The sequence below is a fragment of the Phoenix dactylifera genome, unplaced genomic scaffold (genome assembly GCF_009389715.1).
Source record: "Phoenix dactylifera cultivar Barhee BC4 unplaced genomic scaffold, palm_55x_up_171113_PBpolish2nd_filt_p 000334F, whole genome shotgun sequence".
Taxonomy (NCBI): Eukaryota; Viridiplantae; Streptophyta; class Magnoliopsida; order Arecales; family Arecaceae; genus Phoenix; species Phoenix dactylifera.
The window spans coordinates 448,064-465,464 of record NW_024067797.1 but is presented as its reverse complement, the minus strand read 5'-3'; the positions used below and the strand labels follow the sequence as shown (position 1 = coordinate 465,464).

Below are 17,401 nucleotides of genomic sequence, written 5' to 3'. Positions count from 1 at the left end.
CGTTGCAGCCTGCAGTCCTACCATGAAGTAGCATCAAAATAAAGATAAGCTCAGTAGAATGGTAGCTGAACAGGAGACCTCATGGATGATGCCAAAAAGTAAAGATAAGCTCAGCAAAATGGTAGCTGAACAGGAGACCTCATGGATGAGGCCAAAAAGTAGTTGGCTTTCTTCCAATTAGGTGGCTAATGAATCGTATACGCGTCTCAATATAAAATACAATCTTCTATCATCCTGCCCATAGATTCTTTTTTTTTCAGTGAGCTAACTTAGGTTACGTCAAATTGTCAGGCAAGCCAACTAAATTCAATTCATAATTAATCATTTAACGTTTCATCAAAAGACTTAGTCATTCAACATGTGGCCAAATATTATATGGGATATATATATGATAAGTATCCTTCAATTATCGTGAAGTAGACATAGTATAATACATTTATTTCATGAATAGTTTTGGATAAATTCCTTAATCCTTATAAACACATACATAATTTTATGCTTTTATATTTGGATAACTTGTATCTATCCATGAATACACTATATGCATGCATTGGCTATGCGAGTTCCAGGTAGCAAAAAATGTATATGTGTAAACAGGGTGCATATATCTATTAAAGTATATCAATATCTAAATAGATGCAATAATTCACAACAGGATTTATACCTCAAATCCCAGATAAGCTGTTCGGGAGCAGACAAGAGGTAGCTTCTTGAAACAAAACAATTTACGTGGAACCTGCTGCAATTTTTGCGTCTGACTGAATATCGGAAAGCTCCCAACTCTTTCCTTCTCTTTTCCCATACATGCATTATTATTAGATAAAACAAACCTTGTTTGGTATAGTTTTTTTTATCTTTTTTTATTCAAAAATAAAAATATAAAATCTGATGCAACAAATATATTTGGTTATTTTTTTTTAGTTTTTTAAATAATTTTTATTATTTTTGAAAAAAGTGGAAGTGAAAAATTTTCTATTTCTTTTTTTTTCAAAATAGATTTTCATCCCTCTCCTATCCCTTCCACCCAGCCTATCGTTCTCGGCTCTATCCTTCCACCTCCTCAAGTCCTTTGCCTTCCTCCTCTTCATCGCCACTCATCTCTCCGATGGCTTCCTCCATTATCTCATCGGCGTCCTTCTCAGTTCCGCCATTTCTTCCATTCGTTCGTTCATTCATTTCTAGCATCCATCTTCCACCTTTGTTCATCCATTCTTTCATTCTTTGTATTCATTCATTCATTGTCTTTTATCATCGTTCGTCTGTCCATAAGTTCATTCTTTTGGAAGTGGTGGCATCGATCCATTGATGGCATCTATCACTCTGATCAAACATGTCCCCATGGCATTGTCACTGGTTGTTCCTTACTCCCACTTCCTACTCTCTTGAGACTCGTTTGGATCGTGAAAAAAAGAGAAAAAGTGTGGTCAACGGAAAAACAAAGAAATACCTTTTATTTGATTAAAATTTTTTAAAAAAAGAGATGGAAAAGTAGAATTTCTATAAGAATAAAATTTTCATATTTTATAGAAAATCAAAACTAATGGGAGATATGGAAAAGCTACTTTCTCTCTGATTGGAAATTAGGGTTATGTTTTTCTAAAATTATCTTTAAACCATCAATATCTATAAGTAAAGTCTTTCTCTTTATTGAGGATATAATAGATATTTTATAAAACTTTCTTAGAAAAGTAGATACTTAACAAAATACCACTCTAGAATATACCACTTTTCCATAATCAACCAAACATGCTAAAACTATATTTTCAGTCATTATTTTTTTTAGGAAACATCTTTTCAAAAAACATATTATAGTTAGAAAATTTTTTTATACAAACCAAACAAGTTTTTAATATTTGCTCATTTTAATGCTTTTAACTTTCGTTTAGCCTGTCACTTTAGTATTAAAATATATATATATATATATATATATATATATATATATTGACATAAAAAACCTGAAAAATAAAATTTATTTCTAAATAAAAATAAAATAGAAACGACACCACACGCAGCCTACCAAGGCGAGCACTTATTCTGGTCAACGAAAAGAACGCGGTTTGGGTCTTAGGTCACTGGAAACTTCGAAAACCGGCCGAGACGACGCTGCTTAGACACAGCATACAAAGCCAATAAACATTTGCCACGTTGATATTTGTCCCCCTTATAAAATCTATTTAACAAACGGACAATTACTGGCCGTTATCGCCAGCTGAAGGAGCAGCTCCTCTCTGGATCCGATGACCTTGCCGGGGAGGTGACCGGATCCGCGGCCCCTGCGATATAATCTTTCCCTCTGAGTCTCATTTCCTTGTCCTTCTCCTTCTCCCTCTCCTCTCCAAGAGATCGAGGCTTCGCTCCGAGCGCCATTAGAGCTCGTTTCGATTGGATTTTTCTCATCTGTAAGCAAATCTCATCTCCTTCGATCTTCGATTTAAGCGGTCGATTTTGTGATTCGGGTCGGCTTTTGATTCCAGATGTCCAACTCTTCGTGTTATATATTATTCAGACTTTTTTTCTGCTTAAATCTATATGTATTTCGTGACTAAGTTAGATTCGGCTATTTTTGATGCAAATATATATGTATTTTGGTGATATATTATTATGAGTACTGGGTATAGCGATTTGGGATTCTTTTGCCTGTTCCTTCTTTGTAATTATTGTTGTGATGGAATTGAAAAGATTTACTCAAGCATGATCAGCTTTTGGTTATAAGTGGGTGTCCTTAATAGCGTATTGGGATTCTGTGCTTTTATCTGTGCTAAGAACTTCTAGTTCTTCAGAATTTTGAAGAAAGATGGGTGGGATGATAATGAAGTAAAGGGCAGCAGGCTTAGCATGTAGAAAATGGATGTCGATTGATGGCTTAAAATATGTCAGTGTCAGTTGAATCAAAACCAACAGAGGCTCGATGACTAGATCTTCCGTTCCAAGCAACTGGGGAAATTGCATTTTGTCGTTAATAGTAGGTGTAATACAGGTCTTATTGCAGGTGACTATATCATGAAATTGGACTATAAAGTGACCATGCTAGCAGGTTCATATTGAATGTCATGGTTGCCAAGGGAGATAGGGCATGTCAATATGCTGCAGTAGGACTTGTAGAGTCCACCACATATTCAGGTCATATCAATTAGCTGTAGTAGTCCTCATGGAGTCTGCCATGATTTCGGGACATATTAAAGATGTTGGATGAATATTGACAAAGTTGTTGGGATGAGTTGACCTTTGTATTTGTTATGAAGAGGCTACATATTACTTTCTTTAATGTTTTGATTCCTTGGAAATTAATTTCAAGTTTGAACCAACTTAGGGGCTTTATGAAGATGGGGAGTCTGGAGCAAGTCTTCTTTCTTCCTCCCCTTCTTAGAATATTTTCTATTCTTTTTCTCTTTTCTGCACCCAACCGGCGTAAATCTGCTTTAAGTTCTACATGTATATAGCCTCAACTATCGGAAGCAGCCACCAGTCTGAATAAGGGTTTCTGGTCCAACTTAGCTCAGATTTGATTATACTGGCTTGATCTGCTCTTCAAGCAGCCCCTATAGGGCCTTTCTGATGCTCAAATCAATCTCTTAATTGTCTATAAACATGTCTATCTCAATACTCAGCTCTTTATAGAGTCCTCAGCTTACTAATCGTGACTAGTCTACAACTAAGTACAGATCTTCGATCAGCAAGCTGGTCTGTTGCTCACATCACTCCATCCATTGCAGCTAAGTATGGATCTGTTATCAGCAGGTGGTTTGTTTTCCATGTCAGTACAGCTGTTGTTTGATTCCAAACCCATCATCATTTGTTTTTCAAGCTTGAAACCCTCATTAACTTCTGCCTAGAAAACCCTAATGCTTATCAAGACCTTCAGAATCTCCTAATATGACCTGGTAGATGAGCTTGGGATCCATCTGTTTGCCTACATAAAACTTAAACCATTACTTGACTATCAAAACCCTAAGCCTAACTCATGACTTGAGAGGATCTGCAGATTAGTGAAGAGGTGCTAAAATTACTAGTGCATCAGAGAGGTCTTGGCTAGGTGGTGCAGTTAGGAGCAGCAGAAGGCCATTAAAAGGGGGTGTTATGTCTGGCCTTTACTATTCAAAAATATGGCCAGGGTTTTAGGTGTTGCTTGGTCTTATGCTATTTCCTCATTAGATGGTGTTAGTAGGTTAGAAGTTATAATCACTTTGGCCCTGATTGGGAACATCTTTTGAGGGCTGGAAAGTGTTTTTTGGAAGGTAGAAAGTACTTTCAGGGAATAGGTGGTGTTTGTTAAGAGAGAGAGAGAGAGAGAGAGAGAGAGAGAGAGAGAGAGAGAGAGAGAAGTGCCTTTTGGTTCTCCAATAGCTCTACTTGGCTGATGTTGGGAAGTTATTTTTCATTTAATTAAAATTTTGTAGGGAACAAAATGCCCATAAACAAATCACTGAACAAATCACATAATTACATTACATTATATTATATTATAATCACATAATATTATTATAATATTATATTACATAATATTATAATAATATATTACATTATAATAATATATTACATTATAATAATATTATACTATGTAATAATATATTACTATATTATATTTATATTATACTATAATATAAAATACTATGTAGTCCCCTTTATTGTTAATTTCGTCATACTAAAAGTACATTTTCAATTTAGTTACCAAACAGATGTATAAGTTTCACTACACTCTAGAAATGTAGTTATTAAACAACGAACAACTTTTTGTTAAAAATTCTACTGCTTGAAGTTCTACTTCCAATAGCAATTCCAAACAGGGCCTCAAGCCTATTATCAGGCTCTATTGGCCTGCTTGTTTAGGTTCTAGTCCTAACTAAAGTAGTAAACTTCCTCTTGTTCTTCTGATTTCTTAGATTGTTCTCCTTTTTCTTATGGTATCTTTGTCTCTTTCTCTTCCTCTTTCATTAATTTTGTTACTTTCTTGCTGACAAACAACAGCATTATTATTGGTGTTTATCAGATCTGACAATGATCTGAGCATGTTTCAAGCTAGCAGCTGAGAGAAGAGCTCTAAGATTGCACATGAATCAGATCAAACTTCATTTCTAACATCCATCAGGGTTACACCGCTATGGCCTCTGTTTACTGTGGTGTAGTCTTTATCTTGGGCTTATCTTTGAATATTTTATGGTTAGAGTTTTTATTTTTTTACCACCAGAATATCTGATCTCAGCAGTTCAGCAGCATGAACATATTAGTTTAGTTATTTCCTTTGCATTAAATTTTTTGATCACCCATATTTTACTATATGCATCCCATATATATCATCAGGGCTGATTTCTTAACAGCATTAGATAGCAACATTTAGAAGTTCATTCAGGTCCGTGATTTAGGCCTGTCTTCTTATAGGGTCTGGCTTCAAGTTATTACATTGATTGTAATTCTGCAACCCATTGTGTATTGGGCTGACCTCAAATGATTGATGAGTAGGGTGGTCTGCATTTTGAAAGGCACAATACATGTACCTCCACAAGGCCACCATATTAGCTTTATGCTGAAGAAGACAACTAGGTAAAGGTTTCTAATGCTTCAACTTCAAGACCCTTGTTGGTGCCTTGCTCTTCCCTTATGAGGCAGTCTAATTAAATCGTCTATAAAACCAATTTTCAGAGGTTAAATTGGACAGAGAAGGGCAAGCCAAAGTGAATAATTGGGGGAATTTGCTGATATTCAGTTCCTGTGGAGTTTTTGTGAATCTTACTGCTTTCAGGAGTTGTTAATATGTATAAAATCATTGATTTATGCTTGTTTGAATGGTTCCATTTAGTGTGCCATAATAACTGATTTGGCATATTGGTCCATATTTTAAGTTAGGGTAGATCAGGGAAGTTATGTGGTTACCCTGGGGGTCTTTCTTCTTTATACGAAATTATTATGGCTGGTTATTGGTGGGGCACTGAGGCTCTTCCTCACTTGAATTAAGGGGAGAATGCATGTTAATTCTGGACATGACAAATGATTGTAGTCTGTGAAATAATTATTGCTATCTTAGGACATTCTATATGGTTTAGTTGATGTGTTCATCATATGTGGCTGACTGTCCTTAAGTAAATCTAGTGAAGTTTCCTTGTTTCAAAATTGATAAAGTTTTGGCAATCTACAGTCTACCATCATTCATTTTCCCCCCTTTCCTCCTTTTTATGATTGTATTTATTTATTTATTTGATTCTTTTATTTAGATTTATCGTGAAGGGAAATTGTTAACTATTCAGTCATCCTTAGAGACTGGTTAACAATTACGGGTCGCCTATGCTGTATATCTTGTGAACTTCTCCCAAGTATCAGTAGAAAATTTGTATGGCAGAGCTTCTGTTTAATATCAACACTTTCTTTTAAAGAAAAAAATACACTTATCACTTTTAGTTATGAATTGATTATATATTCTATTTAGACACAGTCTGATCTAATTCATTGTTCATTGGCTTCAGTCATGGTTTCTTTTGGATGTGGTTTATTTCTGATGTGCAACATGTGTGTTTACTCACTGTGACATCATTGGAAATGCTTCATTAAGACAGAAATCTCTTACAGAAAACTTGCATGGTTGATGCACAACTTTTCATTTTGTCCTTCACTGGCAACCAGTACCCAATATCTTACAGGATGCCAGGAATAGCGACATGACAGTCGCATCTCCACTGTGTATCTTTTCTGTATGAGAGTGGTGTTATTCTAGCTAGCATTGTTCTTGGAGTCATATACTGGAACTGGGAATTCTGTGTATGTTTGCAGTTTTATCCCTGTAGTTATAACCTCGAAAGTTATTTCTTATTGTTGTTATTCCCTATATTTGAATTAGGAGGCATTATGGCTAACAAACGTATTCAGAAGGAGCTTCAGGATCTGCAAAGAGATCCTCCAACATCATGCAGTGCAGGGCCTGCTGGGGAGGATCTGTTCCACTGGCAAGCAACAATCATGGGTCCTGCAGAGAGCCCCTATGCTGGAGGAGTGTTCTTTGTTATGATTCATTTCCCACCTGACTATCCATTTAAGCCTCCAAAGGTCAACTTTCAGACTAAGGTAAGAAAACCTCATATCATTTTTGATTTTCCATAACATTTTTTGTTTCTAAAGATGATGCTTGATTCCAGATATTATTTGTACATGTGCTTTCCCTCGGAATCTCAGTAGATTATAGAAGTGCAAACTATATTGCTAGCTTTCTGATTCAGGAAACTACTGGCATGGGATAGAGGTGGCGTTGGTACTAATTTTTATTATATCAAATAGTGAAATTCAAAATTATTAAAGACTTTTTTCTTAATAAGTTAATTTAGTTTTAGAACTTGTTGGCGGTGGTTGAATTTTATTATTTAAGATAGTTTTTATTGGAATCTTATGCTCTGCATACAGGTAGTTACCAAATAAAATGATAAAAGTAAATAATGTGCTGGAGGCTTACCTTGCTAATGCTCTAGAGGCATGCTTCCCTTTTCATATTTCACATTTTAGGTATTTACTTCTGCTAGCATATTATACAGAACTACATGCCTTGCATCTTGGGTCTAATTTTGGATCTCTGTTGTAACAAGAGTTTCATATACTTTTTTGAGCTCTTCCATGTCTGAGAGAACAGAGCATTCAGTTTGGGTTGTACAAAGTTCCTTTTTCCTACTAGATTAAAAATAGTTCATAAAACAGGATTTTCTGAAGACGGCCTTTAAATGTTTAATGTAGTATTATATCTTTGAGGTGATTTTCCAAGGGAGCATGGAGCTGATTAGATCTGCATGCTTTTAAATATTGTTCGTCTTTGAACTACTCTAGTATGACATGGATGATCTTGATTTTCCTTGTTACTAGGTTTTAGCCAAGAATTTTCTTGGTCCACCCTTGAATATTATAATGTATTTTAGGAATTAATTCTTTTTGCCAAAATGTATAAATGATGGCCTCATTCCACTTTAGAACATTCAAATTGCTGATTTGCTGTCGTGGCTTATATTTTCTTAATCGTATAGATGATTATGCTCTTGTACTAAAAAAACTTGCAAGTCAGTCACTACATCTTTTGTTCCTACCGATACAACATATCTACATCAGGCTAATAAATTTGTGCCTTCAAAGAATTCTTCCATTTGTATTATTTGTATAATTAGCAACATGTATGCTGATTGATCACTGAAATCTGCTTCCTGTTATCTGAAGAAATATGAACTGCTTTCACAAATATGGATGATGGGCCTTCATCTATCTGAGCAGGTTTACCACCCAAACATCAACTCCAATGGCAGCATATGCCTCGACATCCTCAAGGAACAGTGGAGCCCTGCTCTGACCATTTCAAAGGTTCTCCTTTCCATCTGCTCTCTTCTCACTGACCCGAACCCAGACGACCCTCTTGTCCCTGAGATTGCCCATATTTACAAGAATCAGAGATCCCGTTACGAGGAGACAGCCAGAGCATGGACTCAGAAGTATGCCATGGGCTGATGGCTTGCTGCTTGCAAACGCAGCAGGTAGAACTTTTTGTTTCCAAGGACTAAAAGTCTAAAACCAGACTAAGTGCTAGTGCTAGTTTAAAATGTCATAGCATGCTTGGTTTTATATATTGACGTTGGATGGAGCCTAATGTTATGGTACTTTGTGGTAGGTTTTGAGTCCTCCGTGGAACTATCAACACGTGAGGCAGGTTTCTCTGCATCCAAACTCTGAATTTATAAAATTAAAAGGCCTTGTTAAGCATGGGCACTGGAATATTTGATGGTGCTGCCTGATTGCTAATTATTTTCCTGAAGATGGTGTCATGTATCTGTTTGCTGGCTAGGAAAACCTAATTATGATACCTTAGGACCTGTTTAGCTCCTGCATCGAATAATATGACAATGGTCGGATGAATTATTAATGTGCTAATAGGTTAATTTAAGAGATAAAATTCTGCTCGATCTCGGTCTTATGCTAGTAATCTTTACGGGAAACCACAGGTTACTATCGCAGTGCTAAAATTGATCCCAAGGAATGTTACAAGCAAACTTTCTTTGTTATAGCTTTAGTAAAAACATGGTTAATGATATGGTTTTAAACACTGGTAAGAGTAGTGGGATGTTTCACTGTTCTGAATGTTGGGAATGCCAACTTAAATTTCCATCTGAATTGTGTCGTAATATCCATGCGCAAGATCCATTGATCAGTATGTTGGAAATTGAATTCAAGGTGCAATCTCGTGTGGTGCTCAAGTTGTTTGCAAATTATGCATTATTTACCAAATACCATGATTGCAAATGCTGGAATATGCTCCTAAGGCATCTATGAACATGACTCCATCATTATTAATCACTGACATGTTTTGCTTTTGTTGGTTATTTAACTATAACTAATTAGATGTTTTGAGTGCCAAATATATTTATATGAAATTTTCAAAAAAAAAAAAAAAAAAACAAACAAATCACTTACGAATCTCCATCTCCACCATTAATGAGATTATATGCGGCATCAGTTCTTCTGCCATTGTGTTAATGGCAGAGATTTCTTTTAGTCATGCATGAGGGGAAGCCAATGTTGTCACAAACAAATATGTGGAAGTCTAATCCCTTCACAGCCGATAAGTCATTGGAGATAATCAGGGCATTTATTCTTATCAAGTGACTCGTAGCATTCATTAATGGCACTCTCTTGGTATTCCAATTTCTCGTGCTTGTAATCTGGACTTTGTTGTGATTTTATGAATTTGATTTAATCGAAGTATCACTTAATTTTTTTGGAAATGCTTCGAGGCATCTATTGTTACAGAAGTTTCTTGGGCCAACATAGTCATCCATCTCTACATATTACATAAATTTGCTTGAGTTACAATAATTTCCCCCCCTCGTTTTCTTGGTTAGCTAAGAATCAATGTATAACTTCGACCAATAATAAGTATAAGAAGCTAGTGAGGATGTGACCATGAGATATGACTGGATTTATGGGCTTGTGGCAGGAGTATTAAGGCTTCCCATGTTTCTGCAACCTAATTACTTGCCTGACTAGGTGACCTGCTTTCTCTAAAAGAGAAGGAAAAGATGCTTCGATCCTAGTCGCTTCTTCTTTTTTTTTTTTTTTGGCTAAACCAGATGTATCATACAACACGAGTATGGATACAGCCAAAAAAGTCAAAAAAATAACAAGTCCCGAAGTGCACCAGACAACTCTCTCTCCCCAATCTAAAGAGTATCCCTGGAGTGGTTGGCCACATACGAGGCCACTCAATTCGCTGCTCTAGTGGTCTTTCTGTACACATGCTTCACTTGTAAGGCCATCCCACCACAGAAGTTGCTTCTTCTTCTCATGTGGTTAATTGAGTGTGTGGTAAAAAGATCCCTACCTAAACAGACTTCAACCATTGGTGGAGCAAAGCATCTTACAATATTGAAGGAAAAAGGCATACCTAGGATTTTCCTGGTGACAGGGACTCAAAATAGTGCTGCACATTGGGCACCGAGACTGGCAACATGCATGGTTGATACCTAGTGGAAGGGTTCTTTTTCCATCTTTAACTCTTTAACACTATAGAAGGCAAAAGTGCTAGAACTCAAAAACATGCTTGCAGTTGATTCCATTAGCAAAACATTAGAAGGGCATGAACCATATGAATCACCTTCGGCAACCCAAAAGAAAACTGAATGGATCTCCCACTAGAACACACCTTTAGCATAGCTTCTATGGACTCAGAGGCTGAGGTATGAGCTTCATAGGCACACTAGTCGTCATTTTTTTTTCTTTCTAAAACAGATGGTTTATATAGTTTATGGATACACTCAATAAAAATCAAAAACAACAAATCTCGGAGTGCTGTAGGCAGCTTCACTTTCTGGCCCTATCCAGTTTGCGGTTCTATTAGCCCTTCCGAGCACACGCTTAGCCTGAAAGACTGTACCATCACTCATCATAGTCCGAATATTCCGAAGCATGGATGTCTCTCTCCACATGCTTAGCCACACTAGTCTTTTGACATGTCTATCGTTTAATGAATGGCTGCAGTCTTGAAGTGTTTTAAAAGGTTGGGTTTATTTTACTTGATGTTATTTCTAGGATGTGTAGTAACGTAAAGCATATGCTAACGAAGTGGAAATAGAGAACTTGTAACGGTACATGGGATTTGAAAGAAACGTGTGGCCTGGCTTGTGGGGTTTTACACTTTTACTAAAACTAGTCGTGAGAAGCCGGCGGTGAGTGATGGTTGTTCAAACTTACTCCAAGGACCCATTTGTTCTCGTTGCATGGAAATGGATAATACTGGCGGCTGTTACGGTAAACCCAACTTAATTCCATACCATAGAAATCCGTGGATTTGACTTGTGAGGATTTGACCTCGTTGGAACCCTAGGATAAGGTTCCACTGTCCCTGACCCTGCTGATCCCAAGTGCAGCCTTTGGAGTGGATGTGGAGTCTTCTTCAGCTGAAACCATGGGGTTCACTGGTCGATCACTATGGATCATGTTAAAAATTCCTATCCTCAGGTGGTAAGGGGGACTTGGAGGTCACTCACTGGAAATAGTGTGATGCATGGAGGATATTTGAATTTGCCAAGCCAGCAATAGCACTACAATAAAATTGGGCATTAGCGACGCTTTTATGCGTTGGTAAAAACCATCCCGACGCATGTCTGATGAACTTAGTGCACACAGTCTCTTCATCAGAGCATTTTCCTAAGCTTGTTTGGATCTTAATGTTGTGGATTAATACCTTACTGTACTTCACATGCTTCTAATATTACAACCAACCAAGAGCTTTTATCTTTTTTTGATAAACTAGATAAATCATACAATTCCAGTATGCATACATCTAAGAAAGTCAGAAAAGAGAATACGGGGGGGGGGGGGGAGGGGAAGTCTCATAACTGTTTACATGAAGACACCGGAGTGCTGGCTACATATGAAATGTCACAACTCATGACCTCACCTAAAAAGGTTAGCCGAAAGGTATTATTTAGGTTTTCTGATCCTGTATAAGTACTCAAGATCGAACCAACAAATAACAAATATGAGATTAAACACACCCCGGCATGGGTCATCACATACTCCCCTATTTAAGCTTTGACATCCTCCTTAGGCTAAGAATCCAAATCCATTCAAATCCAATCACAAACACTACGATCAACTTATGGTCAACGCAAATATACTCGTGCTGCAGTGTCCTCTAATCCACATAGGCCATAGGCTGAGTCTGTTGTGATACCATTTGTTACAACCTAGCATCTCACCCAAAAAGGCTAGCCAAAATGTATTATTTAGGTTTCTTGATCCTATATAAGTACCCAAAATTTATCCAGTGAATAACCAATATGAAACTAAATACACGCCCACACGGGTCATCACATGAAGCAACTCAATCAGTTACCCTATTAGCCTCCGAGTATATATGGGTAACTCGGGAGGCAACACAATCCCTCAATAACCAGCAAATATCCTATATTAGCAAGTGTTTGTCGCCCCTAGACTGGCCCTGGATTCACTTAATCACCGTAGCTAAATCCTCTTCGAGATGAATGTGATTTGCCCCCAAGGTGAACCTTGCATGGGTGATGCGTTTTGAAGCGTCCCTTAGCTCAACTCCATGGACAGAAGTGTCGTAGATTCGACTACCTCCGGCCACCATAAATTTGGAGTTAGGGTTCCTAATCACAAAACCAGCACCGCCTCTTCTTCCATCATCAAACACACTACCATCTAAGTTTACCTTAAGAAAGCTCAGGGATGGGGGCTCCTAGGAGATAAAAATCATCTGGATCGCTGAGAGAGCTAAATGGAAGACCCATATATCCCTTGCAATCCCAAATTCTACAACGTTCTGAGTCTAAATGATCTCGGTTGCATGGAGAAGCGCCTTGTCAACAACAATCCTTAGATTCAACCTTCTATCCTCAAAACTCTAACATTCCTATTCAGCCAAATATGGTAAGCAACATAGACGGTTCTAATGCTCCAGGCAAAAGTTGTGGGTCATTGCAAGGTACCCTTCAGATGAGCAAAGAAAGCTCTGACAGGGGTCAACATCTATAGGAAATACCAATCAACTCCAACTAGCCGCCACACCTGGGCCGCCCTCGGACATTCAAACAGGATTTGCGCAATGGACTTCACCTATTTTGACCTAAGCTAAATGATTCAGGATTGTGGTTCACTCCAAACTCGTAGGTGAGACTTGAATTTGATTGTTGTAGGACCAGCTTAAGATAACTTTGATCAAATAAAGGAATTTAATTTAAAACTCGATTCAATAGTCCAAAATATTATCATCATTATTAGTTAGTCTTATGTGGAGATAGAACTAAATCATCTTATTCAGTATTTTTACTTATATTAGAGTGTAGATATCATAAATTTACAAATAAAAAATGAAACGAACTCCTTCGACTTCTTTAAGAACTCGAAGTAAACATCCTTGTTGCTCTTAGGTGTTGCACCTGAAGTGCCTTTTATTTTCCCATCTACGAGCCGTTGGTTCTGTAGAGAGTTAGGAGTTGTGTGTGGATTTACAATTAGAATATGTTTGGTTGGAGAGAGTTGGCCTCTAAAATGAAAATATGGAAATCAATGGCTCTCACTCGAGCTATTTGGTTAGAGGAAGTTCCATTTCCATTCTCATTCTAGGGGGTCTATTTCCATTCCCATTCCAGGGGAGAATGGAAATGCTCCAATCCTCCAAAATCTAACTCCTATTTTCTTGCCATTATTCAAATTTCAATTCGTCATGTTTGTTTTAAAAATTAATTTTTCAAAAATAGCTTTTCATTTAATTGATATTCCAAAAATGCCCTAATCGTCATTCCAATTTTGGTTTCAATTCTAGAACCAAGTATATTAGAAAATATGGCTACTCCAATTTCCATTTCAATCCACTCATATTCCAATTCCAATCGTGAACCAAACATACCCTTGGAGTGAATTAAAAGGCTGTTTGGATGCTGTTATAAGTTATCTAGTGAATTTATCTATACTTGATCCTAGCATGTGTACATACTGAAGTCCGCTTTCTTTTGGAAGCCATATGTTAGATATGCTAGACTCTAATACTTCGTTTTAGGAGGGAATGAGTATGCCCTAATCCTCCAACCCTATCCTCTAATCCTCCAATCTTATTCCCATTGGAATGAGAATGTCCTAATCCTCCAAAATCCAATCCCGACTATATTACTAAAAAAATAATTTTTCAAAAATATTCCTCCATTTAATTAATTTTTCAAAAATGCCTCTCTATTTAATTAATTTTTGATTGCAATCCAATTTCGATTCCAATCACAAACCAAATGCATCAGGGAATATGGCCATTCTATTTTTATTTCAATATATTTCGATTCCGATTCTAATCGCGAACCAAATGCAGCCAAAGCGCTCATGATTTTGAATGAGGTCATGGAGTAAAACATATGTTGTCCTCCATGGTTTCCTATGAAATATACAGTGATACTGCAAATATGTAGAATATCCCTTCAAAGGAAAACTTATTGAGAATAAGTAAAGATATGTTGGTTGTTTACAAAACCATGGGAAAGGAAAAATTGTTTAGAAAAGAAAACAAATCTAGCCATATCTAGAAAATTTATTTCCATTTTATTATAGCCTCGGCACCATCTAAACAGGTTAGAAAATTTGGATTTTACAAATTCTTTAGCTTCCCAAGATGTTTCCCAAGAAGCCGAACATGCCCTAAATGGTTCAAGGAAAAATCCTTCTCACTTGGAAAGTTTGAGATTAATAAGTCTCCAAATGATCAGGATACTCGAAATCATATGTTTAGAATTCAATATCCTATTTTAAAGGATAGGCATGCCGTTGAAGACGGCAGTACATGTCTTTCTTAATTTCCTTCTCAATTTTCTTCTTTCAGCTTACCAAACCTTCCCTTAATTTCAGCCAAACATTTAGTTTATTAAGGAAAAACTATATATACATTCAAACATAAAACACAATAATCAAAGAGTAACTTAAAATAAGATTTGGAGAGTAGTTACTTTGCATCCCATTTTTTATGGCTCATTGGCTCAGCCATCTATCTATATTTTCTGGTCCTAGGAGATATTGGTTCTTTTAGGGAACGGTTTTGCCTTTTAGTTCAATCACCTCTTCTTTCGTATTGAATCTTTTCATGCATAGATTTTGCTTTTACCTGTCTCCTACCAGGATAATTTATATTTCCTTCATTTTCTCGATGAAATCCCATCCCTCTTCTGAAATAAGAGAGAAGAAAAAAAAAAAATCTATGGGTCTTCCATGCTCGTAAAACAAAGCTATTTTCTTTGTCCCAACTATTACAATTTTTCCACGTTGAGTCACATTTTCAGCTAAGCTATCATCATCTCGCAATTCATATCAACCAAGTCTAAAAAGCTATTGCGAGAAGAAGGTACATTACCACCAAGATGGTAGCCCAGTTGGAACGGGGCGTTTGCTTCTAACCAAGTGGTTCCAGGTTCGAAACGCACGGGCGTCGATTAAATCTGGGGACCGGATGCCCCGCGCCTGGACACGGGGTCTGGAAGTGCTACTGGTCGGCTGGTAGCCTGGGTGGTGCCAGGTGTGACGTACTCACACGGGATACTCGTGCCAGGGCCCAGTGGGGTAACTGAGCCGGGGCCACGGGTGGGGAGGGTATGAGTAAAATATGGCTGGGGTCTGGTGAGCTGGGCCTATACCAAACGGTCATTCTGCCCGCATCGAACATGCTCCTGGCGGGGTGGGGGCCCAGTGTGGGGCTGCTATGCGGGGTGGGCTTGCCCTTCCCCCCTCTTCCCCTTTTTTTCATCAAAAAAAAAAAAAAAAAAGAAGGTACATTTATTAGCCTATAGTTGGCTCTCCTTTTCAGCCATTTCAATTTTCGTATATGCTTTGTCTCTATCTCGGGACTGGATCGAGGATAGGCACAATCCAAATTCACTTCATATTCGCATTGAATAAAAAAAATTACAAATTTAATCTGATTTTCTTAGAGATCGAATCGGATGAATTCTATAATTGATGTTATCAGTCTATCGGATTTTTTGGATCAAATCGAGTCAAAAATAATTCAAACACTAGTTATAGTAAACATATAATATCAGGTATCTAATCATATTGGAAACATGTCATGCAATAAGATAATAGTTAACACATCTAAACGTTATTGAAAATATATTTTACATAGGATTAAATTAATAATCACACATGGTTACAATGAAAAATACTTTTTGACCGCCTCAATTTTTATCATTTTCGCATGACCCTTCTTTGTTTATAAAAGTTACAATTTAATTTCTGATCTTCATTTTTTGGTGTACTATGACACTGGCGTCCATCAACCTCTTCATTCAAAGACTAAAATATCCCTTAATAAAAATTACGGTAAAAATAATCTCTCTATTTCCATAATCTATGCTCTTCCTTTTCTTCATTTCGATTCTAGCTTGCTAGGGTCTCTTCTTCCACCTTCGCTCTCCAACATCAAGAAATTAGAGGCCACCAAGGAAGTAGGGTTTTGATCCTTATTCAATAAATGGAAAAATGGATTTTCTAGCAAAATGACATCAATCTAAGTTGGTTTGCGATCAACTCGATGGCTATATGACTGTCCTCATATCATGCTTGCCAGGCTGAGGATATGGTCAGCACCCTATGGAGCACCAGAACTATGAGATTGAGCTCATATCCTTTGTTGCAGGGTGAGGTGGCAATGTTGCAAGCGCGACAGGCCAATGCGATGCTACTGGTGATATTTTCTTGTTTGATTATTTGCTTGTTCGTTTTTTTTTTTTGGTACATCGGCAACTCACATTAATTTCGCATGAGTATAACCAGCACAATTAAAAAAAAGAAAACTGCTCAAGGGTGAAGAAGCATCCAACTCCCGTGTCCAAAGGATCTCCTCGGTGTGCTGAGCGGCATAGGTGGCCACCTAGTCGGCCGCCCTATTCGTCTCCCGGTACATATGGGCGGCCTGGAAAGAATTACACTAGCTCGCCAACTGCTTGGTTATTTCCTTATTTGTTGGATGGAGGCAAGTTTGGATTGCCAGTTTGATTAGTTTTGACATGGATGGTGTTGCTGGAAACTTGACTCGGGGGTAACCGCGGACTAAGAAGGAGGAGCTCCGGCAGGGGGTGCGGCGGTGGACAGCTTTCTTCGGGGAACCTGCAAGAAGCCGATGGTCGGGAGTTCTGGCGCCGACCCTCCGATGCTTAAGTCAGAGGGGTTTTTTTGGTGGAACCAGTAGAGAGGTTACGAAAAAAAAAGATCTCTCCCCAGAAGGAAGAAGTCTCTCCTTTTTATAAGAGGGGTGTATGGGTTACCTGTGACGTGACTGTGTGAATTAATGAGTTACCGTAATGATTGGACGTGATCGTATGACTTAATGAGTTGCCGTGGATGGTCCGAGATTTTGGGCTGGCTGGAGGTCCATTGAGATCGTGCGCATTTAATC

At 37.6% G+C, this 17,401-nt stretch overlaps 1 protein-coding gene across 2 annotated transcripts; it reads left to right on the top strand.

The window, feature by feature from the left end:
- The first annotated feature begins 2,188 nt into the window (after positions 1-2,188).
- Positions 2,189-8,913, top strand: LOC103718466 (ubiquitin-conjugating enzyme E2 11-like). 2 transcript variants are annotated; one of them, XM_039118331.1, is made up of 4 exons: positions 2,189-2,399; positions 6,827-7,050; positions 8,233-8,489; positions 8,624-8,913. In XM_039118331.1, exons 2-3 carry the CDS (start codon positions 6,835-6,837, stop codon positions 8,461-8,463), a joined length of 447 nt encoding a protein of 148 aa, XP_038974259.1. In that variant the 5' UTR covers positions 2,189-2,399; positions 6,827-6,834; the 3' UTR covers positions 8,464-8,489; positions 8,624-8,913. The 2 variants fall into 2 exon arrangements, with proteins under 2 accessions (XP_038974259.1, XP_038974258.1); XM_039118330.1 differs by having other exon boundaries at positions 8,233-8,868.
- The last annotated feature ends 8,488 nt before the right edge of the window (positions 8,914-17,401 follow it).

Bases quoted from the DNA above. Each gene is read 5' to 3' on its own strand.
- LOC103718466 (XM_039118331.1), top strand. From the start codon at position 6,835: ATGGCTAACAAACGTATTCAGAAGGAGCTTCAGGATCTGCAAAGAGAT. The intron at 7,051-8,232 runs GTAAGAAAACCT...CTATCTGAGCAG, and splicing joins AGGTCAACTTTCAGACTAAG to GTTTACCACCCAAACATCAA.